General features: G+C 43.8%; 2 protein-coding genes across 2 annotated transcripts in view; both read left to right on the top strand.

Annotated features, from left to right (window-relative positions):
* The first annotated feature begins 5,800 nt into the window (after positions 1–5,800).
* On the top strand, positions 5,801–8,356 carry LOC139391196 (UPF0461 protein C5orf24 homolog). The gene is made up of 2 exons (XM_071138800.1): positions 5,801–6,268; positions 6,672–8,356. Exon 2 carries the CDS (start codon positions 6,675–6,677, stop codon positions 7,362–7,364), a length of 690 nt encoding a protein of 229 aa, XP_070994901.1. The 5' UTR covers positions 5,801–6,268; positions 6,672–6,674; the 3' UTR covers positions 7,365–8,356.
* A 1,447-nt stretch (positions 8,357–9,803) lies between these two features.
* Positions 9,804–25,026, top strand: part of LOC139391194 (histone-lysine N-methyltransferase, H3 lysine-36 specific-like) — a 66,888-nt gene continuing 51,665 nt past the window's right edge. The window contains exons 1-11 of the mRNA XM_071138798.1: positions 9,804–10,165; positions 10,839–11,722; positions 12,729–12,870; positions 13,348–13,520; positions 13,766–15,788; positions 15,883–16,455; positions 16,640–16,794; positions 21,555–21,749; positions 21,910–22,032; positions 22,217–22,340; positions 22,776–22,976. Of these exons, the coding sequence (XP_070994899.1) occupies positions 10,856–11,722; positions 12,729–12,870; positions 13,348–13,520; positions 13,766–15,788; positions 15,883–16,455; positions 16,640–16,794; positions 21,555–21,749; positions 21,910–22,032; positions 22,217–22,340; positions 22,776–22,976 (4,576 nt within the window). The 5' untranslated portion in view covers positions 9,804–10,165; positions 10,839–10,855. The remainder of the gene's footprint in view (positions 10,166–10,838; positions 11,723–12,728; positions 12,871–13,347; positions 13,521–13,765; positions 15,789–15,882; positions 16,456–16,639; positions 16,795–21,554; positions 21,750–21,909; positions 22,033–22,216; positions 22,341–22,775; positions 22,977–25,026) is intronic.

Raw genomic sequence — 25,026 nt, 5'->3', positions numbered from 1 at the left:
GGCCTAAGAGGGTTTTATAAATACAGCGCCTTGCGAAAGTATTTGGCCCCCTTGAACTTTGCAACCTTTTGCCACAAGATATAAAACTGTATTTTTTTGTGAAGAATCAACAACAAGTGGGACACAATCATGAAGTGGAACGACATTTATTGGATATTTCAAACTTTTTTAACAAAACAAAAACTGACAAATTGGGCGTGCAAAATTATTCAGCCCCTTTACTTTCAGTGCAGCAAACTCTCTCCAGAAGTTCAGTGAGGATCTCTGAATGATCCAATGTTGATCTAAATGACTAATGATGATAAATGCAATCCACCTGTGTGTAATCAAGTCTCCGTATAAATGTACCTGCACTGTGATAGTCTCAGAGGTCCGTTAAAAGCGCAGAGAGCATCATGAAGAACAAGGAACACACCAGGCAGGTCAGAGATACTGTTGTGAAGAAGTTTAAAGCCGGATTTGGATACAAAAAGATTTCCCAAGCTTTAAACATCCCAAGGAGCACTGTGCAAGCGATAATATTGAAATGGAAGGAGTATCAGACCACTGCAAATCTACCAATACCTGGCCGTCCCTCTAAACGTTCAGCTCATACAAGGAGAAGACTGATCAGAGATGCAGCCAAGAGGCCCATGATCACTCTGGATGAACTGCAGAGATCTACAGCTGAGGTGGGAGACTCTGTCCATAGGACAACAATCAGTCGTATATTGCACAAATCTGGCCTTTATGGAAGAGTGGCAAGAAGAAAGCCATTTCTTAAAGATATCCATAAAAAGTGTTGTTTAAAGTTTGCCACAAGCCACCTGGGAGACACACCAAACATGTGGAAGAAGGTGCTCTGGTCAGATGAAACCAAAATTGAACTTTTTGGCAACAATGCAAAACGTTATGTTTGGCGTAAAAGCAACACAGCTGAACACACTATCCCCACTGTCAAACATGGTGGTGGCAGCATCATGGTTTGGGCCTGCTTTTCTTCAGCAGGGACAGGGAAGATGGTTAAAATTGATGGGAAGATGTATGGAGCCAAATACAGGACCATTCTGGAAGAAAACCTGATGGAGTCTGCAAAAGACCTGAGACTGGGACGGAGATTTGTCTTCCAACAAGACAATTATCCAAAACATAAAGCAAAATCTACAATGGAATGGTTCAAAAATAAACATATCCAGGTGTTAGAATGGCCAAGTCAAAGTCCAGACCTGAATCCAATCGAGAATCTGTGGAAAGAACTGAAAACTGCTGTTCACAAATGCTCTCCATCCAACCTCACTGAGCTTGAGCTGTTTTGCAAGGAGGAATGGGAAAAAATTTCAGTCTCTCGATGTGCAAAACTGATATAGACATACCCCAAGCGACTTACAGCTGTAATCGCAGCAAAAGGTGGCGCTACAAAGTATTAACTTAAGGGGGCTGAATAATTTTGCACGCCCAATTTTTCAGTTTTTGATTTGTTAAAAAAGTTTGAAATATCCAACAAATGTCGTTCCACTTCATGATTGTGTCCCACTTGTTGTTGATTCTTCACAAAAAAATACAGTTTTATATCTTTATGTTTGAAGCCTGAAATGTGGCAAAAGGTCGCAAAGTTCAAGGGGGCCGAATACTTTCGCAAGGCACTGTAAGTATCAACGAATGGGTCTTGCGATAAGTATACAGAGATGACCAGTTCACAGAAGAGTATAGAGTGCAGTGATTTGTCCTATAAGGAACATTGCTGGCAAATCTGATGGCTGAAGGATAAATAACTTCTAGCCGCTCGAGAGCAACCTTACCTGCCGATCTATAAATTACATCTCTGTAATCTAGCATGGGTAGGATGGTCATCTGAATCAGGGTTAGTTTGGCAGCTGGGGTGAAAGAGGAGCGATTACGATAGAAGAAACCAAGTTTAGATTTAACTTTAGCCTGCAGCTTTGATACTGTATGTGCTGAGAGAAGGACAGTGTACCGTCTAGCCAAGTACTTGTATGAGGTGACTACCTCAAGCTCTAAACCCTCAAAGGTAGTAATCACACTGGTGGGGAGAGTGACATTCTTCTTACCAAACCACATGACCATTCTTTTGGAGGTTGTCATGGCAATTTCCTGTATTACCAAATGAGGAGAGTTACAAACCACACACCAGTCAGAGTTATACTTAAACTTCATCTTTAATAATAATTAAGCTTTGCATTTGACTTTCAACAAATCACTATCTCTAATGAATAGATGAGAGTGTCAACATAATGGCATCTGAGATCTTTTATAGCAAAGATCTCAACTTACATGACGAACCACAGATCTCAGGAACTCTTCACAAAGGGCCTTTTACTTGAGAGAGGAGTATCCCATAGCCAGATAGCATTAGCTATAAATTATCGTTCAGAGGTTCTAATCTCGTTCTTGGTACTTCATAGTACCAAAACATTACCTCATCCAAGGCATAACTCAATTGTCAACTCTATATACTCCCATCTCAAGTAAACCCCCTCTTCTCCCCACTCCTGGACAAGCTCACTGAGGGGAGTGACTTGCGCACAGACATTGTGGAACCAATAGATAATTTGTTCCCCCTTAATCACGCCATCCCTTCACATGGTTTAACAGATACACAATAATGACAAATATCTCACATAAGCATTATTATGTAAATAAAACATCGTATTTATCTATGTTACCCAACTCATTCTGATTCATTCTCCACAAGTTGTTCAGAACAAGGTTAAGGGTAGAGAAAGCTTGTTGGACACTAAGAAAGCTTTGTTGTAGAGCATTTAACACAAAATCCAGGGAGGAGCCAGATGAGTATAAGACTGTATCATCTGCATATAAATAGATCAGAGAGCTTCCTACTGTCTGCATAGAATTGGATGAGCAAGCTTCCTACTGCCTGAGCTATACTGTTGAGCATGGGGCCTAGGATCGAGCTTTAGGGTACTCCCTTGGTGACAGGCAGTCACTGAGATAGCAGATGTTCTGACTTTATGCACTGCACTCTTTGAGAGAGGTAGGTAGCAAACCAGGCCAAAGACCCCTCAGAGACACCAATACTCCTTAGCCGGCCCACAAGAATGGAATGGTCTACTGTATCAAAAGCTTTGGCCAAGTTATTAAAAATAGCAGCGTAACATTGCTTAGATTCAATGGCAATGGTGACATCATTTAGGACCTTTAAGGTTGCAGTGACATCCATAACCTGAGCGGAAACCAGATTGCATACCAGAGAGAATACTATAGACATCAAGAAAGCCAATCAGTTGATTACTGACACGTTTTCCCAACACTTTTGATAAACAGCTCCTTTAGCACCTCGGACTCGGTGACCACCTGCATGGAGATACTTTGTAACTGGGCAGGGGAAAAGAGGGAGGAGCATTGGGGCTAGTGGGAGATGAGGTGGGAGATGAGGAAATGTTGGATGGGCAATGAGGCATGGCGGAGTCAAATAGGAATCCTGACTTAATGAAGTAGTGATTAAAGAGCTCAGCCATGTGCTTCTTGTCAGTAACAACCACATCAACATTAAGGGACATGGGCAGCTGTGAGGAGGAGGGTTTATTCTCCAGGTCTTTAACCGTTTTCCAGAACTTCTTGGGGTTAGACCCACAGAGAGAGATCTGCTAACTTTAACTGACTTATACCTTCTGGATAGCCTGAGTGCACGTATTTTTCATTTTCCTGAACGAGAGCCAGTATGCATGAGTATGGATGTGCCGAGCCTTTCGCCAAATGCAATTCTTGAGGTGGTGTAACTCTGCCAGATCACGGTCGAACCAGAGGCTCAACCTGTTTTTAATTATCATTTTCTTTATGGGTGCGTGTTTGCTAACGATACCACTGAAAATATCAAAAAAGAAAGACCAAGCGTCTTTGACAGAGGGGATCAAGATGATTCTATAACAATTTACAGAGGCCAGTTCATGATGGAAGTCTTGCTCATTGACGTTTTTTAGCAAGCGTCTATGACAAATCAGAACAGGTCGTTTCACTGAGCAGCCATTACGAACACACGCTGTAAAACAGTGATCACTAAGGCAATTACAGAAAACACCAGACCGATACCTATCAGGATTATCTGTGAGGACAACATCAAGAAGAGTAGCCTTTTCTGGGTGTTTGGAGTCATACCTTGGGGGATTGGTAATAATCTGAGAAAGATTTAGGGAGTCCCATTGCTTTAGGACTTGGTCAGGTGGTTTAAGCATGTCCCAGTTTAGGTCACCTAGCAGGACAAATTCAGACTTAGTGTAGGGGGCCAGGAGAGAGCTTAGCGCAGGTAGGGTACAGGCCGCTGCTGATGTCGGACATAACACCCAGCAAGAGTCACCGGAGAGCTATTTGAAAGTTTAATGCTTAAAACCAGCAAATCAAAATTGTTTGAGGACAGACTTGGTGGAGACAACTGGGCACTGAAGGTGATCCTTGGTAAAGATTGCCACTCCCCCACTTTTGGAAGATTTGTCTTAGTGAAAAAGGTTATAACCAGAAAGGTTAACATCAGTGTTCAAAACACACCTTAACCACGTCTCAGTAATTACATTTTTTATTTAACCTTTATTTAACTAGGCAGGTCAGTTAAGAACACATTGTTTTTTACAATGACGGCCTAGGAACAGTGGGTTCGCTGCCTTGTTCAGGGGCAGAACAGCTTGGGTATTCAATCTGCCAACCTTTCGGTTACTGGCCCGAAATTGGAACTGTGAACCCACACTTTCAATTGATACATTTTAGGTAATAAACTTCTAGTGTTAACGTGCAGAAAACCCAGGCTTTTACGATAGCAGAAATCAGTGCAGTAGACATCAGTGCACAAGTCAGAATTGGGGTTAGCAACAGTAGATGGGCCAGGGTGTACTTGCACATTTCCAGATATCATCTGCAGTAATACAATCCCTGCACGGCAGAGGACAGGGAGAGATCTGCAGTGCTGATTATTTATGACATTTGAATGTGCATCAGATGGCAACAAGATCATATTGTACAGCAATTTCATCCGGTAACATGAATACAAAGCCGGCGAGAGGTGGTTAGAATAGGATGGGAAGTCTGTGTAACCAATAGAGAGTCAGAGTCCCGAGTGTGGGAACAAACATAGTCTGTTCCACAGTTGGGTAAACAAGCAAGTTCATAGTCAACAAAGCACGCAGGAGTCATGAGACAAATAGAATAAAGCACAAGAAAAAAATATAATGACTTGGGGCTAGCCATTGTAAGTTCAAAGGGTCACCCACCCCAACAAGATATCTTGACAGGGTAGCACTCTATCCAGTCTCCAGTAGGAGTCCAGTAGGAGTCCAGTAGGTTGTAAAAGTCTGAGATAAAATCAACAAATAGTAGGTCTATACTAGTATATTAAAGTGTTTCTGAGTAAACTTACATAATAAACTTCACAAGTTAATTAGCCTTCATTAAAATTATGATCAGTCCAAATGTATGATACTTCACAGGAAAAACGTATCTGAGTTCTGTAAATTGGATTGCTTTCCCACTAACGTCAGGTCAATTTTAGTTAGATTACACGGTTTAGTAGATTAAGCAAGTTTTTAATCCTGTACTTTAATCATTGTTATGCTACCACCTACTGAATGTACAGTGTTCATAAACCTCTGTTTCTAAAGGGTTCCATTAGTTACCACAGCCACAAAGTAAACATTGCCGTTATCGTAAAAATTCATGAAAACACAAATTAGCTTTTTGGTCTTAATATAAGGTTGGGGTTAGGCATAAAGTTAGCAATGTGGTTAATGTTAAGCAATGTGGTTAACATTTTAAGAAGATAAATTGTAGAAATAGGCGGGGTTTATGACTGTGGCTGTGGTAACTCGTGACAACCGTTGCTTAAACATCTGCGTCCATTTCCTGGACACAATGTCCACGATTTCAAAACCAGGATTACGAACGAAATGCACAATATTCTATATTTTTGATAGCATTATGGCAGGATTACATGTTTTTTTGTATTATTATTATTGTGAATGCCTTTATAGGGATACGTTTCCTTGAAGTCCCGTGCGCATGCGCTTTGATCCCCTCCTATTTTATAAAAAAAAAAAAAAAAGATTCAGACGAAAATGGCTACCTTTCTCAGTTAAACCTCTGTCCTAGAAGATTAAATAAAGATGAAATACCCGGCACATAATGTAAACCAGGATGAGGTCAATATCCATGGAATATAGGGCTTAGAATGCATCCGTTTGTATCATGATGTTGTGGCGGTCAAGAATGGAAAATCTATCCGTTTCATATTTAACCCATTGCATTCCATGATCCTCCTACAAATTAGGTTTGTGATTTTCTCGTTTTTATGTTCTCAAAATGTACTTGCAAATGCAGCAGTTTTATTTGTGTATTGCATTGTAGTAGCGCCCATTGCCTCATTATACAGCTGTTGTATTTTTGGGTTTGTAAACACATAATAGCGAGACACAACTGTATGTTGCATATTGCATTAGCACCGGATATGGTTTTGCAACACAATAGCCTGTTCAAATTGAACAAGATGTTAGCAAATAGAATAGATACTTTATAACATATGGTGTTGTGATGTGCATCACCAAATTAGCTATTTATTTTGTTTATGTGTGCGCGTGCGTGCGTGTATGTGTGTGTTTATGTGCATGCACGTAATTCTGTGTCACACATACCAATGCTGAACCTGTTTACCTTTCATGTGTACCCCTCAACAGAAAATGATGCACCAAGTCACTAGCAGCAGCAATGACTATTGCATGAGTGGCCTTGCAGAGGAATGTCAACACCCAACCAGCCACTTTGACTTATGTAGCTCGCAATCCAACAAATTCTACCCTTCGCCCCCACCCCCTACTCTACAGCTGCCTCGCCCTAACCTACCCACTCTTCCACAGGGCATGCACAAACCCATGCCGTGTCAAATGCAACAAGAGACCCAGAATGAGTTCCACGCTCAGACAGTGAGGATCCGAGGGCCCAGTGAGACTCCAACTGGGCCAGAGAGCTCCAAGAAAAAGAAAGGAAGCGTTGTCAAATCCGGCCGTAGAGGGAGACCCTCGGGGACCACTAAATCAGCCGGTTACCGGACAAGCACCGGACGTCCGTTGGGGACCACAAAAGCTGCGGGGTTCAAGACCAGTCCCGGCAGGCCTCTGGGTACAACCAAAGCAGCAGGCTACAAGGTTAGCCCTGGCAGGCCTCCTGGTAGCATCAAGACTCTGGCTCGGCTCAAGAAACTGGAGTACGGGAGCTGTGATGGTACCAAGAAACTAGACTTCAGTAACTGCGGCGGCGGAGCCAAGAAACTGGACTATGCCAGCTGCGAAGTGGCACCTTTCCCTTACAACCTGATGCAGAAACGAGGCTTGCGTGAGCCTACTGGCAAAGTGGAGGAAACTAACGAGTAGTTATGCCTGCGTCTCTTATCTATTGCCTAGAACTCATATTTGAGTGCTTGTCCTAAAGGGTGTTGATGACCAGAAGGGACTCATGTAGCCAAAATATGGGTTGACTTTTGGATAGGTCTGTCACTGGCTACCTACGAATGGCTCCTCCTCTCTTCATTGTACTGATATCGTCACCATTTAATCTGTCCCTATCCAAAGACTGAAATCGCTCTCTTTTTTTTTCTCAATACGTTTATCTTATTTTACAGAGATTGCATGATGAGACATATAATACAATCAATATACTTTAGCTAAACAGGAATGAGAGAAATATCCTACTATTCGTCATAATCTGTTCAAATGCTAGCTGTCTGGAGAAGGGTTGTTGTTTTGTTCAAACGTTTAAATATCTGATCTGTTTTCTTCATCTGTTTATGTTATGCTCTGATATAATGTGCTTTATTATTAGTAGTCTATTTGTCCTTCTGATGTTTTCCACATTGAAAAATGCATCGGGAGTAGAAAACAACACAAAACAAACTAGCAAAACGTGAATCTTAAGCTTCTCCCAGAGTGCATGTGGCTGTGTTTGTGTCTTTTTGTGTTGTCTGGTATGACATGTATTTAATTTGTGTTTATATGCAGCGTTGTGAGACATGGGACTGGATTCAATGTGGTATAACATTGTTATAACACAGTTTCTGTCATTTCGTTTGAACTGTGCATCTGAAAACCTCTCATAATACTTCTTTGACGACATAGCAATGGTTATTTCTAACACTTTGTAAATATTAATAGTTTTGTCTTCTCAATGTAATGTATTATTCTTTGTTCTTTACACGGTAACTTATCACTTGATTAAAGCAAACCCAGAATGAAATGTTGTTATGCTGTTGAGTAGGAGCTTTAAGTTTAGAGAGAAAATACTATGTAGTGGAGTATGTGTAACGACATTGTAATGTATGTATGAGCCCCCCCCCCAAAAAAATAATGAAATGGTCATTCCAAAATGATCATATTGTCTTGACTGATATTTTAAGGGTGTATAGCGTTTTGACAGTAGTATAGACAATTGTGTTTGTAAAGTGCAGACAAAGACCTATGTACATCTTATCATATCATGGGGTCCAGGGCCCACTACGGACCAGTGTACCCCACCTTTATAAAACACTGATTGCATGTCCAACTATTCTTCAAGATAAATATAAGGAATTCTGTTTTAATCCTGACATTCACATCCTATAATGTTTCTAAGGAGATATATGTACATAAACATGGGTATAGTGTATTACATGGGCCTAGAATTACATATGGCCTGTATTGTGAATCTCATAGTACTGAGAAACCAATATTGAATGAGGAGAAAAGAACAAGACATTTCATATAATTTCAACATAAAAACATTGGGCCACGTTGAAAAAAAATCCAATCTAATTTTCTTATTGTCTGGGCCCCTGACATTGCATGTGCCTTTTCTTCGCTCTACGGTCTCCAGAGTGACGGCTTCGCAAGGTTACAAATCGGCAGATTGGTCATCAATGAAGAGAAGCTTGTCTATCAGGTAATATGATTAATTAGAATTGGCTATAAAATAATGTCTGTAGCCTATTTGACAACTGTCATTTCGATGTAGCAGTTGTGTGCATTGTGCAAAGCGAGTTTATTACAGTTGCGGTAGGCCACCACTGCAAGTATGGCGAGCCTTTTGTGTGGCAACTATGCAAGGCGCATTCTCCTTATAAGCTGCTGTTGTTATTTCAATGCGAATTTATTGCAGGATACGTGGGGAAAACTGATAGGCATTTAGCCTAAATAACAATATTCTATTACATTGCACCTCATTGACAGCATGATGTCAAGGGGTTCGACTCAATTTGGAGCTTTGCCCCCACCATTGACATGTTTATTGCCGCCGACATGTTTTTGACGCGCCATGACCTATTTTCTCTGCTGTCAGGCAATATGGCGCATAGTCTATTTTAAAACTTTGACCAGGCCTCATCCGTGTGCGCTGTTTTCCGGTCGAGCACATTCGAACTATTGATCCGCATTTGTTGTGGCCACAGATTCGTCTCTATCTTTCTGCTATCCAAAATGGAGGAAACAAGTTACGCCTTTGTTGGGATAAGGAAACCAACGGCGCAATGGTTGATCAGTGTGGCATACCTTCCCCTCACATAACCCCATAATAAATAGTATTATATTATCTAGCCGAGGGTTTCATGTATGTTGGCTAAAACACATACGGGGATATAGTAGCCTACATCATAGCCCCCGCTTTTATTTGAGATGGTGCACCTGGACTTGTCTGCGTGACTGTAGAGTAGTGTGCTCTAGTGACTGATAGGGTGAGAGTGCCCGGCCCGATGTGTTGTGAGCTGTGATCCGCGGCTCCGTAGCCGGGGGGTTGGGTGGCTGTGCGGATTGGTTGCTCAGCTCTGCTCGCCAACACAGCCAGTTAGTCGAGCAGGGTTTGTTTTAACATAACCAGAGGCACAATTCGACAGCCCGCAAAACAATCATGTAGTAAATATAAAATTGTAATTGCTAGGGACCAAGGTGATATAGGCTACACTGACTTTTGATGCACTAAAATGGAAGGCTTTAATTATATTTTGTCCATTGATGACTCTGTTTTGTTAAGGCCGACGCTGATGAGATAGTACAGGAGGTGAAGGGGAGAGAATGAGAGCTGTGGGTCTTTCTTGGCCTACTACTGCTGGGATTGTGCAGATCCGTTTTCACAAATCGAAAAAAACATACGCTTCATGCCCCAATCTGAAAGACCCGCAGTTGGTGTTATTGTGACCGACCTCCAAATGGTAAGATTCTTGCGTTTTTAAAAAATTCAGACGATGTTTTTAAACGTTTTGAACCGCCCTTTTGTGAGTTCGAATGGGAGCTTCCTATATCGGTTTATAGGCTCTGTGTAGGCAATTTGTGTGAACCATTCTGTATGATGGCTTTGACTGTATTGACTCCCCTACAGTCAGGCAGGCTGTCAGCGTGAGCAATGTTGCACACTTCTATATTTTTGGTGTGTTTGCGATCGTTCTATTTTGATAACAAAAACAGAACGAGTAGATATGATTCGATTTTGTGAATGGGGCAGAGCACACCGGTCGCTCGCTGTGTTTTCCTGATCGTTTTGTCTTCTCTGCTGCCACTACGGACGGCCTTCAGAGGGGAAGCCATGCAATGTCGTCTTATTAGTGTAGGCTATGCGGTGCATGGCGGTAGTCTTTATTTCTGTTATTGTCGCGTGGAATGTGAGTTGTTATTTACAGACAGGCAGTATGGTTTATGTAAATTCTTGCGTTTTTTTCCACACTTGTTTTGTTTTGTAACATTGTAGCAATTTCAAACAGTGAATGAGCCTGAACCATAGGATTTGACCACACTGTAGCTGGATAAGAAAAACCTGGTTGTTTACTAGAATACTTACCTTTTGTAACCTTCGACCACCCTAATGTGCATTTCCTTTTACTACGACAGGAAGGAGCCATGACAACATGAATCGGTCATACAGACGGGCTGTAAGGGGCTGCTCAGGTCAGCCAGAGTTGAGGCCCCCCAATGGCCTCTCAGTTTCTGCCACTTCCTATGGAAACCAGTGTAACAGCAGCACCAAGCATGGTTCAACAGACCAACTGTCGGCGGCCATGCAACTGTCAACCTCCTCCCTCAAACAGGCACCTAGCTACGTGTATAACCAGGCAGAGAAGGAGAGGCCACACTGCTACAGTCCTCTGCTGAGGCTCCAGGACCTCTCCACTATGGTACACAGACCTGGGTCTGATCTGGGACCCGGGCCCCAGCCTAAGGATCTCGACGCCAGGAAGCATTTGCACTCTCACAGCCCAGTGGTAGTCTCTAGTTGTGGGGGACCCCTGGTCCGACTGCCCCCCTCTACTGGTAACGAGGAGACAGAACCCTGCGAGGATTCCATGCAGGATCAGAACGGTTTCTCTCCTGTTAGTTCTGATAGTTTGGAACGCTGCTCCCCCATCCCCAATGGATACCTGCATTTCGAGTCCACCTTGTTTGACAGTGGGGACAGGGAGAATGAGGACGACGAGGAGGAAGAGTTGGTACCTTTTCAACAACACTCTTCTAAGTCCGCCAGAGACAGAACAGTCACAGACCCTAACATCACCTCTGGTTCAGGGGTAAGCCATAACAGCACATACAAACCCTCTGTTCTCAACCTGATGTCTAAGAGTCTATCTGAACTGGACCCTACTCTGAGCCCCAGTGCCCTGCCTGACATGTCCATGGGGGATGGCTGGAGTATGGACCAGGACTCTGACAGTGACAGTGCGATGACAGGAGACACACTTGACCATGGTCTCATCTCACCTGTGGGAACCAACTCTAATGTGAGTTCCCTCTCTTACTGATAATCATAATAATAACAACAACAATAATAATAACCCTTGGAGCAGATGCATCCTGGGTAGCTCTCAAAATATATCTTATCTGACGTTATCTACAGTTCTGTAAATACTGTGTAATCTCCTGGAACAGTATTTGTCAAGGAGCTAATTATCAAAATCCAGAAAAGAGACGCTAAATTCTACAACCACTTAATAGGAAGCGATTCACAAACCTTCCATAACAAAGCCATCACTTACAGAGAGATTAACCTGGAGAAGAGTCCCCTAAGCAAGCTGGTCCTGGGGCTCTGTTCACAAACACACCCCACAGAGCCCCAGGACAGCAACACAATTAGTGTTGCTGTCCTAATGAGAAAAACAAAAGATAATTACTTGACACGTTGGAAAGAATTAACAAAAAATAGTAAACTAGAATGCTATTTGTCCCTAAACAGAGAGTACACAGTGGCAGAATACCTGTCCACTGTGACTGACCCAAGCTTAAGGAAAGCTTTGACTATGTACAGACTTAGTGTGCATAGCCTTGCTATTGAGAAAGGCTGCCGTAGGCAGGCCTGGCTCTCAGGAGAAGACAGGCTATGTGCTCACTGCCCACAAAATGAGGTGGAAACTGAGCTGCACTTCCTAACCTGCCAAATGTATGACCATATTAGAGACACATATTTCCCTCAGATTACACAGATCCACAAAGAATTCAAAAACAAACACAATTTTGATAAACTCCCATATCTACTGGGTGAAATACCACAGTGTGACATCACAGCAGCAAGATTTGTGACCGGTTGCCACAAGAAAAGGGCAACCAGTGAAAAACTAACATCATTGTAAATACAACCTATATTTACGTTTATTTATTTTATCGTTTAGATTTTGTAAACACTATATGCTGATCGACCATGTTTCACATTTTGAATTTTAGATTCTAAAAAGTTTTGAACTGTCAAAGGGATGATCCTATACGTGTAGTAACGTCATCGTTTTTGTTCAGCCCAACAGCCCAAAGAAGAAGCCCCTCCCAGTAGTGCAGTACTTGGAGGGAGATCTGGTCTGGGCCAAGTTCAACCGCCGCCCCTGGTGGCCCTGTAGAGTTACCATAGATCCTCTGGAGGGGATACACACACGCATGAAAGGTGGGAAGTTATTATTGGTGTTGGATCTAAACTCATCACAAGGTTGTCAGCGCATAAAGCATTGATTTAAAAGTGAGAAGGAAGGGAAGCTCTCCTCTGGGTTCTGTGGGGGAAGGAAGGGAAGCTCTCCTCTGGGTTCTGTGGGGGGAGGAAGGGAACCTCTCCTCTGGGTTCTGTGGGGGATATAACAGCAAGAGAGAACCACCTTGATCTTATACATGTTGTTGATTTTCACTCCAAAGTGGACATAGTTTGTGGTATTTAGCATGAGGGGTCATCCTCAGACAGTTATCTATAAACTACTTCAACGCAATGTATTAGCTCTCAGCCTGACAGCTTATTTCATCATTGTGTAATGGCCAACAGTTAGAATATTTTGAGCCCCGTTCTTTTGATCTAGTTAATATCATAATTTACCATTCATAATATATATATCAATGTTAAAACAAGTTGTCTTTGTGTTTTCTGTTGTTCCAGTCCCCAGTCGTCGTCCTTGTCGTATCTATTACGTGGAGACTCTGGGGGAGATGGCAGACCATGCCTGGGTACCTGGGAAAGTTACTTACCCCTTCACAGGAGGAGAGCAGTTCACAGACCTGCCTGTGCTGAGACGGAGAGGGAAACAGAGGGAAAAGGACTACAAATACACAGTAACTACAGACAACTGTCAACTTCTGTTGGTTTTAATTTAGATCGCATTGTGTGTTGCTGTTAATAGTGATATGTTTCAAGTCCCAAATCACTTTGCTGTTGTAAAGATACAGAATATTTTCGTTGCATGTCTCACAAAACATATTTGGAAGATTATACTCTAATACTGTCTATTCCACAAACTCCGTATAATTTAGACAGTTTGACGCTTTTCTCCTGATGGCTTATCATCTCTCCCCTGTAGATACCCAAGCGTCTGTTTGAGTCGTGGAAAGTCGGTGTGCTGGAAGCTGAGTTTCTCCTACCTGACCTGCTGAAGAATACTGCTGTCTCTTCTTCCATGCCCTCTAACAGTGAAGAGCGGGTGTCCTTTCCACTGCCTGATGAAAAACCATCCGAGGCCCCCTCTTGTTCCTCTATGCTCACTGCACCCCCCTCCTTCAGCCCTCCCCCCAACAGAAACAAACATCCCCCTGCTGCCGACCTGGCTGTAGCGAACGACAGTAGCAGCAAAATTAAACCCTGCCAGAAGAAGAAGAAGAAGAGGAAGGGTTTGGCGGAGATCTTTGGTCATATAGGTGGAAATCCCACAGAGTCACTAAGCATCCTAGACTTGGCCAACCAAATGCCTGCTGCCGCAGCTGATCCACTGAAAGAAGAAGATCCCAAGGACTCTCCATACGCAGACCTGGATTCTGTACCAACCATTGTGCGTCCCAAACGGTCTGAGAAACCTGCTAAAGAAGACACAGAGAAACCGTCTGAACCCTCACAAGAGGAGGCAGAGAAAGGGGGCAAGAAGGAGCGGGCTACTCCTCCTGAAAAGACCAAAGACAGGCATGAGGTCATGGTGGTTCCTAGGCATGTAGTTCCTATATCCTCATCTCCAAATATTTTAGTAAACAAATCCCTTTTCAATTACAGAACTACAAAAAACACAAATGTTTTACAGTCAAAACAGAAGTCGGGCAGCTCTTCTGAACTGAAGAATATAAATGCTCTTGATAAGCCCTCTCTGCAACTCCCTTCCAGCAGACGTCTGATGACCAGGGCCCTGAAAGCAGAGGAAGAGACAGATCTCAAACAGGCTCTGCTGGCCTCAAGTCAAAACTTGACAAACGATAGGCTTAATGTACATTCTTCTGACGATGATGATGATGTGAGCGATATTGTTCAGATCAGAGCAGAGTCGTCTACTAGCAGGGATTCTTCACCAGACAAAACCAGATCCTCTGCTAGCTCTCCTAAAAAACAGCCCAAGTCTGATTGGAAGCACCTCCACAACGGCTTGTGGAAAAACTCAGAAGATGTGACTCCAGGGTCCAGTAAGCCTGTCATACCCTCTATTAAGGTCAAGGAAGAGAACATTGTCTCAGACATATCCTCCTGTTCTTCCCCCACCTCCTCTCCCATGGACACTTTCCAGGATGTCAAGGAGCTGTCATTCAAATCCCTAGTGAAGGAGGAGAGCGACTCTGGGGACTCTAACACTAATTTTAAACCTGAGCCTAATTACAAGTTCAGTACTTTCCTGATGCTCCTGAAGGACATGCATGATACCAGGGAGAAAGAGGGCAAGCCCCTGACCATGCCTCCCTCGCAAGCCCTCATCCAGGAGGAACCCATGGTCATAGCCACTGTCCAAGCACCAGACGACACCCTGAACACTGCTGCTGGCGGGGACTGGACACCAACGGGGACCAAAATCCAAAACGGCCAGCATGCGAGCTCGCCAACACTCAAGAGCACACCGGCCAAACCCAAGTCCAAAACTAAACCCATCATGAAAAACGACACATACAAACTTGCAGGAAAAACGGTGCTGGCTCAGATGGTGGCGAACGCGGTGGAGAAGCAGCAGCGCAGGAAGCCGAGGCCTCCAGCCAAGCTCAGGGCCACCATCGCTGGTCTCTCTGCCGAGTTGGCCGACCTAGCCTGGGGGAGGGAATTTGTCTCTGGGCACGCTGACCTGGCTGAGCCTGGCCTCAGCCCCCCTCCTGTTCCTCCTGTCCCCTCCGCTGCTGACTCCTCATCCTACCTCGACAAGAGCCCGGGTACCAAAGTGGCCCCTAAGAAGCGCTGGCAGACGTTTGCTCAGCAGGGGCCGGTGAAGCCAGGGAAGGATCCAGGGGACCCGGGTGGGGTGGCCTCACCGCAGGGGCCTGTGGAGGTGAATGGGATCTACAGAGACTGCCAGGGAGGGACACCAGACCCCATCAGGTCCCCTGATCTAAACCTGGGGATGGAGAAGGAAGGTGACACATCGGGTAAGACTTGAATGGGTTTCAGTACCAGCAGTGTTTTATGTTAGCTTTTTATTTTTAGAGATTGATTTGATTGATCAATTATTTATTCCCACAGCACATTCTGAAAACAAACGGCTGAGGAAACCCAGCAAAAGACTGCTGGAATCCACAGAGGAGGAACAATTCTTCTCCCCGAAGAAAAAAATTAAGAAACCTCTGGAATCTTCCAAAACCCCTCCGAGCCATTCTTCAGCCCCAGCCCCGCTAATGTACACCTCTACACCCAGCCCCACCCCTCTCCCTACCTCTGGGGAGCCAGCCAGCCCCACCCCTCTCCCTACCTCTGGGGAGCCAGCCAGCCCCATCCCTGGCCCTACCTCTGGGGAGCCAGCCAGCCCCACCCCTGGCCCTGCCTCTGGGGAGCCAGCCAGCCCCACCCCTGACCCTACCTCTGGGGAGCCAGCCAGCCCCACCCCTGGCCCTGCCTCTGGGGAGCCAGCCAGCCCCACCACTGGCCCTGCCTCTGGGGAGCCAGCCAAAACCCAGGCCCTAACAGGGCTGAAACAGAGTTTGTCTCAAGATGTCCTTCACCGTGTTATAGAATCATTATCCAAACAACCCCCAGCAGTGACCTCTTTCTCTACTGACTCATCATCCGATGGGACAAACCCTCCTCCTCTGCCCTCTGGTAGGCAGACAGTCAAATGTTTTTTCTCCAAAAACATCTCTCATGGCGATTCTGTCTTATTTAATACATTATAATGGGGAAAGTAGCTCCGTTGGGGAAAGTAGTTATGATAATGAAAACAAATCCTCCTCATATTTTCAGATACAGTAGATTTGGGGTATTTAAATGTCTGGTCATTCCCCAGACCCAGTATCCCTGGAGAGGAAGAGGCCAAGGAAGCCGTCTCACAAGGTCCTGGAATGCACCATAGAGGAAGTGTCAGTCAGTCCTCCAAAGAAGAAGGAGTTTAAGAACCAGAGTGTACAGACAGACGTGAAAACAGAAGTCAGGGACACTCAGGTAAGGCTGAATGAACTAATCAACAGCCATATTAACAGATCTATACTGCTACAGTGCCACTCTGAAACGGGTCTAATTACAGTACCAGTCAAATGTTAGGACACACCTACTAATTCCAGGGGTTTTCTTTATTTTTACTATTCTCTACATTGTTGAATAATAGTGAAGACATCAAAACTTTGAAATAACACATATGGAATCATGTCGCAACCAAAAAAAGTGTTAAACAAATCAAAATATATGTTATATTTGAGGTACTTCAAAGTAGCCACCCTTTGATGACAGCGTTACACACTCTTGGCATTCTCTGAACCAGCTTCATGAGGTAGTCACCTGGAATGCATTTCAATTAACAGGTGTGTCTTGTTAAAAGTTAATTTGTGGAGTTTCTTTCCTTCGAATTGTGTTTGAGCCAATCTGTTGTTACAGGGTAAAGGTGGTATACAGAAGATGGTCCTATTTGGTAAAAGACCAAGTCCACATTCTGTCAAGAACAGCTCAAATAAGCGAAGAGAAACGACAGTCCATCATTACTTTAAGACATGAAGGTCAGTCAATCTGGAAAATTTCATGAACTTTGGCAATTCAAGTGCCATCGCAAAAACCATCAAGCGCTATGATGAATCTGGCTCTCATGGGGACCGCCACAGGAAAGAAAGACCCAGAGTTACAGTGCCTTGCAAAAGTATTCATCCCCCTTGGTGTTTTTCCTATTTTGTTGCATTACAACCTGTAATTTAAATGGATTTTAATTTGGATTGTATGTAATGGACATACACAAAATAGTCCAATTTGGTAAAGTGAATGGAAAAAATTACCTTTATTTAAAAAATATACTAAAAAAATAAAAACGGAAAAGTGGTGTGTTTATTCACCCCCTGTGCTATGAAGCCCCAAAATAAGATCTGGTGCAACCGATTACCTTCAGAAGTCACATCATTAGTGAAATAAAGTCCACCTGTGTGCAATTTTAGTGTCACATGATCTGTCACGTGATCTCAGTATATATACACCTGTTCTGAAAGGCCCCAGAGTCTGCAACACCACAAAGCAAGGGGCACTATGAAGACCAAGGAGCTCTCCAAACAGGTCAGGGACAAAGTTGTGGAAAAGTACAGATCAGGGTTGGGTTATAAAAAGAAATCTGAAACTTTGAACATCCCACGGAGAACCATTAAATCTATTATTAAAAAATGTAATGAATATGGCACCATAACAAACCTGCCAAGAGAGAACCGCCCACCAAAACTCACGGACCAGGCAAGGAGGGTATTAATCAGAGGCAACAGAGAGACCAAAAATAACCCTGAAGGAGCTGCAAAGCTCCACAGCGGAGATTGGAGTATCTGTCCATAGGACCACTTTAAGCCGTACACTCCACAGAGCTGGGCTTTATGGAAGAGTGGCCAGGAAAAAAACATTGCTTAAAGACAAAAATAAGCAAACGCGTTTGGTGTTTGCCAAAAGGCTTGTGGGGGACTCCCCAAACATATGGAGTAAGATACTCTGTTCAGATGAGACTAAAATGTAGCTTTTTGTCCATCAAGGAAAACGCTATGTCTGGCGCAAACCCACCTCGCATCACCCCGAGAACACCATCCCCACAGTGAAGCATGGTGGTGGCAGCATCATGCTGTGGGGATGTTTTTCATCGGCAGGGACTGGGAAACTGGTCAGAATTGAAGGAATGATGGAGGGCGCTAAATACAGGCAAATTCTTGAGGGAAACCAGTTTCAGTCTTCCAGAGATGTGAGATGGGGACGGAGGTTTACTTTACAGCAGGACAATGACCCTAAGCATACTGTTAAAGCAACACTTGAGTGGTTTAAAGGGAAACATTTAAATGTCTTGGAATGGCCGAGTCAAAGCCCAGACCTCAATCCAATTGAGAATCTGTGGAATGACTTAAAGATTGCAAGACACCAGCGGAACCAATCCAACTTGAAGGAGCTGGAGCAGTTTTGCCTTGATTAATGGGCAAAAATCCCTGTGGCTAGATGTATCAAGCTTATAGAGACACCCCATGAGACTTGCAGCTGTAATTGCTGAAAAAAGTGTCTCTACAAAGTATTGACTTTTGGGGGGGTGAATAGTTATTCACGCTCAAGTTTTCAGTTTTTTTGTCTTATTTCTGGTTTAGCACCCTGTTTTACAGCACTGGTACAATTAAACCTCATGTGAATGCTGACATTATAGCAGGAAACTAGTGATCTTTTCACACAGGTTGAAAAAAGGTGTTTATGCTGACCTCAGGTTTGGGTGTCCTCTCTCCGTTGGTGTGGCTCTCTCCTCCCACCCCAGGACTGATCTTCTCGGTGCCTTGCAAAAGTATTCGGCCCCCTTGAACTTTGCGACCTTTTGCCACATTTCAGGCTTCAAACATAAAGATATAAAACTGTATTTTTTTGTGAAGAATCAACAACAAGTGGGACACAATCATGAAGTGGAACGACATTTATTGGATATTTCAAACTTTTTAACAAATCAAAAACTGAAAAATTGGGCGTGCAAAATTATTCAGCCCCTTTACTTTCAGTGCAGCAAACTCTCTCCAGAAGTTCAGTGAGGATCTCTGAATGATCCAATGTTGACCTAAATGACTAATGATGATAAATACAATCCACCTGTGTGTAATCAAGTCTCCGTATAAATGCACCTGCACTGTGATAGTCTCAGAGGTCCGTCAAAAGCGCAGAGAGCATCATGAAGAACAAGGAACACACCAGGCAGGTCCGAGATACTGTTGTGAAGAAGTTTAAAGCCGGATTTGGATACAAAAAGATTTCCCAAGCTTTAAACATCCCAAGGAGCACTGTGCAAGCGATAATATTGAAATGGAAGGAGTATCAGACCACTGCATCTACCAAGACCTGGCCGTCCCTCTAAACCTTCAGCTCATACAAGGAGAAGACTGATCAGAGATGCAGCCAAGAGGCCCATGATCACTCTGGATGAACTGCAGAGATCTACAGCTGAGGTGGGAGACTCTGTCCATAGGACAACAATCAGTCGTATATTGCACAAATCTGGCCTTTATGGAAGAGAGGCAAGAAGAAAGCCATTTCTTAAAGATATCCATAAAAAGTGTTGTTTAAAGTTTGCCACAAGCCACCTGGGAGACACACCAAACATGTGGAAGAAGGTGCTCTGGTCAGATGAAACCAAAATTGAACTTTTTGGCAACAATGCAAGACGTTATGTTTGGCGTAAAAGCAACACAGCTCATCACCCTGAACACACCATCCCCACTGTCAAACATGGTGGTGGCAGCATCATGGTTTGGGCCTGCTTTTCTTCAGCAGGGACAGGGAAGATTGTTAAAATTGATGGGAAGATGGATGGAGCCAAATACAGGACCATTCTGGAAGAAAACCTGATGGAGTCTGCAAAAGACCTGAGACTGGGACGGAGATTTGTCTTCCAACAAGACAATGATCCAAAACATAAAGCAAAATCTACAATGGAATGGTTCAAAAATAAACATATCCAGGTGTTAGAATGGCCAAGTCAAAGTCCAGACCTGAATCCAATCGAGAATCTGTGGAAAGAACTGAAAACTGCTGTTCACAAATGCTCTCCATCCAACCTCACTGAGCTCGAGCTGTTTTGCAAGGAGGAATGGGAAAACATTTCAGTCTCTCGATGTGCAAAACTGATAGAGACATACCCCAAGCGACTTACAGCTGTAATCGCAGCAAAAGGTGGCGCTACAAAGTATTAACTTAAGGGGGCTGAATAATTTTGCACGCCCAATTTTTCAGTTTTTGATTTGTTAAAAAAGTTTGAAATATCCAATAAATGTTGTTCCACTTCATGATTGTGTCCCACTTGTTGTTGATTCTTCACAAAAAATAAAATTGTATATCTTTATGTTTGAAGCCTGAAATGTGGCAAAAGGTCGCAAAGTTCAAGGGGGCCGAATACTTTTGCAAGGCACTGTAAATGTTTCCCCTTAAACCACTCGGTTTTTTATTTTTTTAGTATATTTTTTTAAATAAGGTAATTTTTTCCGTTCACTTTACCAAATTGGACTATTTTGTGTATGTCCATTACATACAATCCAAATTAAAATCCATTTAAATTACAGGTTGTAATGCAACAAAATAGGAAAAACACTAAGGGGGATGAATACTTTTGCAAGGCACTGTAACTCTGGGTCTTTCTTTCCTGTGGCGGTCCCCATGAGAGCCAGATTCATCATAGCGCTTGATGGTTTTTGCGATGGCACTTGAATTGCCAAAGTTCATGAAATTTTCCAGATTGACTGACCTTCATGTCTTAAAGTAATGATGGACTGTCGTTTCTCTTCGCTTATTTGAGCTGTTCTTGACAGAATATGGACTTGGTCTTTTACCAAATAGGACCATCTTCTGTATACCCCCTTTACCTTGTAACAACTGATTGGCTCAAACACAATTCGAAGGAAAGAAATTCCACAAATGAACTTTTAAGAAGACACACCTGTTAATTGAAATGCATTCCAGGTGACTACCTCATGAAGCTGGTTGAGAGAATGCCAAGTGTGTAATGCTGTCATCAAGGCAAAGGGTGGCTACTTTGAAGAACCTCAAATATAACATATATTTTGATTTGTTTAACACTTTTTTGGTTGCTACATGATTCCATATGTGTTATTTCATAGTGTTGATGTCTTCACTATTATTCAACAATGTAGAAAATAGTAAAAATAAAGAAAAACCCTTGAATCAGTAGGTGTGTCCAAACTCTTGACTGGTACTCTATGTCATTTCTATAACAGGTTAAGTCTGTGAAGAAAGAAGTGCCTGTACCCAGCGTGACAACTCCAGAGAGCATGGTTTCTCTGCAGACATCCTCCCCTGCCTGGCCCCCTAGCCCTACGGTGCTCCTCACCCCCAAGGAAGAGACCGAGAAGATCAGTCCTGGGGTGGGAGGAGAGAGCCACACCAACGGAGAGAGGACACCCAAACCTGAGGTCAGCATAAACACCTTTTTTCAACCTGTGTGAAAAGATCACTAGTTTCATGCTATAATGTCAGCATTCACCTGAGGTATAATCGTACCAGTGCTGTAAAACAGGGTGCTAAACCCCTACACCTTAACCAAGATTTTGTGTAATAACACCTCTCCTCCAGGTGTTCTCTCCTGGTCTGAATGACAGTTTCTCCCTACCTGGTGAAGGGTCCCTGGTCTCCAGCACTAAGAAGAACACAGGAGAGAAAGGAGGAGCTGCGTCCATGAAGGAGAATGTCTGTCAGGTAGGTCAACCAACAACATGCCACAACCTTTCTGTTTTGTAGAGGCAGGAACAGTAAAAAATAGCTCTTAAGTTTGATTTCCAGGCTTTCTCACATTAGTTCAGAAATAACTGTTCCTAATATCCGAGTGATGAATGAGATTTGGGAGTACTGACTAAAATATGTGTATGTGTGTGTCTTGCAGGTGTGTGAGAGGACAGGTGAGCTGCTGCTGTGTGAGGGCCAGTGCTGTGGGGCGTTCCACCTGCAGTGTATCGGCCTATCAGAAGCCCCTAGAGGGAAGTTCATCTGTTGTGAATGCACTAAAGGTGAGTCTCTACCTATCCCTGTACACCTGTCTGTCATTTTGCATTTGACTCATTTAGCAGACGCTCTTATCCAAATCAACCTACAGGAGCAATTAGGGTTTAGTGCCTCGCACAAGGGCACATCTACAGATTTTTCACCTATTCGGCTCTGGGATTTGAACCAGCAACTTTTCGGTTACTGGCCTAACGCTCTTCACCGCTACCTGGCACCATTCTAATCTTACAGGAGCCATGTACACCTGGTGCAGCCTCACCTATACACATATTCACCTTGGCTTAACACTGTTACTGAGTTCTTACACCTGTACAGTGATACGGCCATACTCATAGATGTTATCTCTGCATCTGACAGAGGTATTCTGTATCAATACCCACAACTGTACGTAAGCTGCTTTGGTGTATCACAAAGCTCAGAGTGTATCTTTTCCATTGCAGGTGTCCACACGTGCTTTGTGTGTAAGAAGTCTGGCGACGATGTGAAGAGGTGCATGGTGCCTGTATGTGGGAAGTTCTACCACAACGAGTGTATCCTGAAACACACACCCACCCAGCCCCATAATAAAGGGGTTCGCTGCTCCCTCCACGTCTGTCTGTCCTGCCACATCACCAACCCCCTCAACTCCTGCACTTCTAAAAGTAGGTTCCAGTTCCACTCTGCTTTGATAGAACCAGAGAGGTAAAGTAGAGTTCATTTCTACCCGGTAAGAGACATCCTATATGGGCATGCCTATGAACTCAATAGGATCTCTGTGGGCGTAGTCGTAAAGACATGTAATTTCACTTTTAAAATGTATTACCCTTTTATTGTGGCAATAACACAACCAGGTTTTCATCTGATTGTCCAACAACCCACTTCAAAAGGTCTCCTTTACTAGGCTGCCCCCACACGTTCATCCGCTCGCAACATTCAGTGTTTCCAGCCTCCAAACTGTCGTGAGTGGAAATGGACATCTGTAACACAAAATATTTGCAGATTGTCATTAGGCCGGAATTTATGTGTGTACTGCTGTCCTCGTGTCTCTGTGTCGGGCCGCTCATTTCTTGCCTTGGCAAAATGTGAGTGTTCTCGTCGAACCACATCACGTTTAGGAGCGTAGGCCACATACCTACCCCTCGTTTTCTAGCCCATTTGCTTGTTTTTTATGCCTCTGACATGAGGTAATGATCACATGTGGTGTAATAATAGCCTACAGTTTTCTTGACATTTTGTTTGATTATTGTGATGGGTTCATGTTTTACTGGTATGGCGTACCCACTATTTATTTTGCCCTGACGCCATACCGGACCGGACCGCCTTACTTTCACCCCTGGACACAACAAAACATGATGAACAAATGGCAGGTTACCCCACCCAAACCCAGAGGCCTTGAAGCCCCCTCCTGCTGCTCAGAGACTGTCATTTTCTACAAGAAATCTGCCTCCAGAAATAAAAGCTTCTTCCAAGTGGATGTGACACCTACTCCTGTTACCTGCTGCTCTGCTGCTTGGATTCCACTTGGTGATCTGTTCACCGTCTACCCTGGTTGTCTCCCCCTGTCTGGTACAGGTACACCCACCACACTCATCCCTCTCTGTTCACCGTCTGCCCTGGTCTGTCTCCCCCTGTCTGGTACAGGTACCCCCACCACACTCCCCCCTCTCTGTTCACCGTCTGCCCTGGTCTGTCTCCCCCTGTCTGGTACAGGTACCCCCACCACACTCCCCCCTCTCTGTTCACCGTCTGTCCTGGCCTGTCTCCCCCTGTCTGGTACAGGTACCCCCCCACCCCCCACCCTTCCTCTCTCTCCCTGTCTGCTACAGGTACCCCCCCCACTGTTGGGGCGAGTGACTCTGAACTTACAATGGCCAGCCCCAAGTTATTATATATTTGTAAAAAAAACATTGTGCTATTTGCTATTTGGGCATTTGCCTCATGGGTCCTGCGTACGTTGTTGACTACAAACTTTCTTTACCCAACCGTGGGACAGACTGTTTGTTCCCACACTCGGGACAATGACTCTCTCTCTATTGGTTATACAGACTTTTGGCCTCCCATCCTATTCTAACAACCTCTCGCCGGCTTTGTATTCATGTTACCTGATGAAATTGCTGTACAATATGATCTTGTTGCCATCTGATGCATATTCAGATGTTATGCTTAAACCACCTGACCAAGTCCTAAAGTAATGGGACTCCCTAAATCTTTCTCAGATTATTACCAATCCCACAAGGTATGACTCCAAACACCCAGAAAAGCCTACACTCCTTGATGTTGTCCTCACAAATAATCCTGATAGGTATCAGTCTGGTGTTTTCTGTAATGACCTTAGTGACCACTGTTTATCAGCCTGTGTTCGTAATGGCTGCTCAGTGAAACGACCTGTCCTGATTTGTCATAGACGCTTGCTAAAAAACTTTAATGAGCAAGCCTTCCTTCATGAACTGGCCTCTGTAAATTGGTATAGAATCAGCTTGATCCCCTCTGTCAAAGATGCTTGGTCCTTCTTTTTTTATATTTTCAGTGGTAATGTTAAAGAAAATGAGAATTAAAAACAGGTTCAACCCCTGGTTTGACCGTGACCTTGCAGAGTTACTTCAACTCAACAATTGCGTTTGGCGAAAGGCTCGGCACAAACATACTCAGGCTGACTGGCTCTCGTTCAGGAAAATGAGAAATAAGTGCCAAAGTTAGTTACTTTAAGGAGCC

This window comes from Oncorhynchus clarkii, chromosome 31 (genome assembly GCF_045791955.1).
Source record: "Oncorhynchus clarkii lewisi isolate Uvic-CL-2024 chromosome 31, UVic_Ocla_1.0, whole genome shotgun sequence".
NCBI lineage: Eukaryota > Metazoa > Chordata > Actinopteri > Salmoniformes > Salmonidae > Oncorhynchus > Oncorhynchus clarkii.
The sequence above is the reverse complement of the archived record's forward strand: the minus strand, read 5'-3'. Positions and strand labels throughout refer to the sequence as shown.

Bases quoted from the DNA above. Each gene is read 5' to 3' on its own strand.
- LOC139391196 (XM_071138800.1), top strand. From the start codon at position 6,675: ATGATGCACCAAGTCACTAGCAGCAGCAATGACTATTGCATGAGTGGC.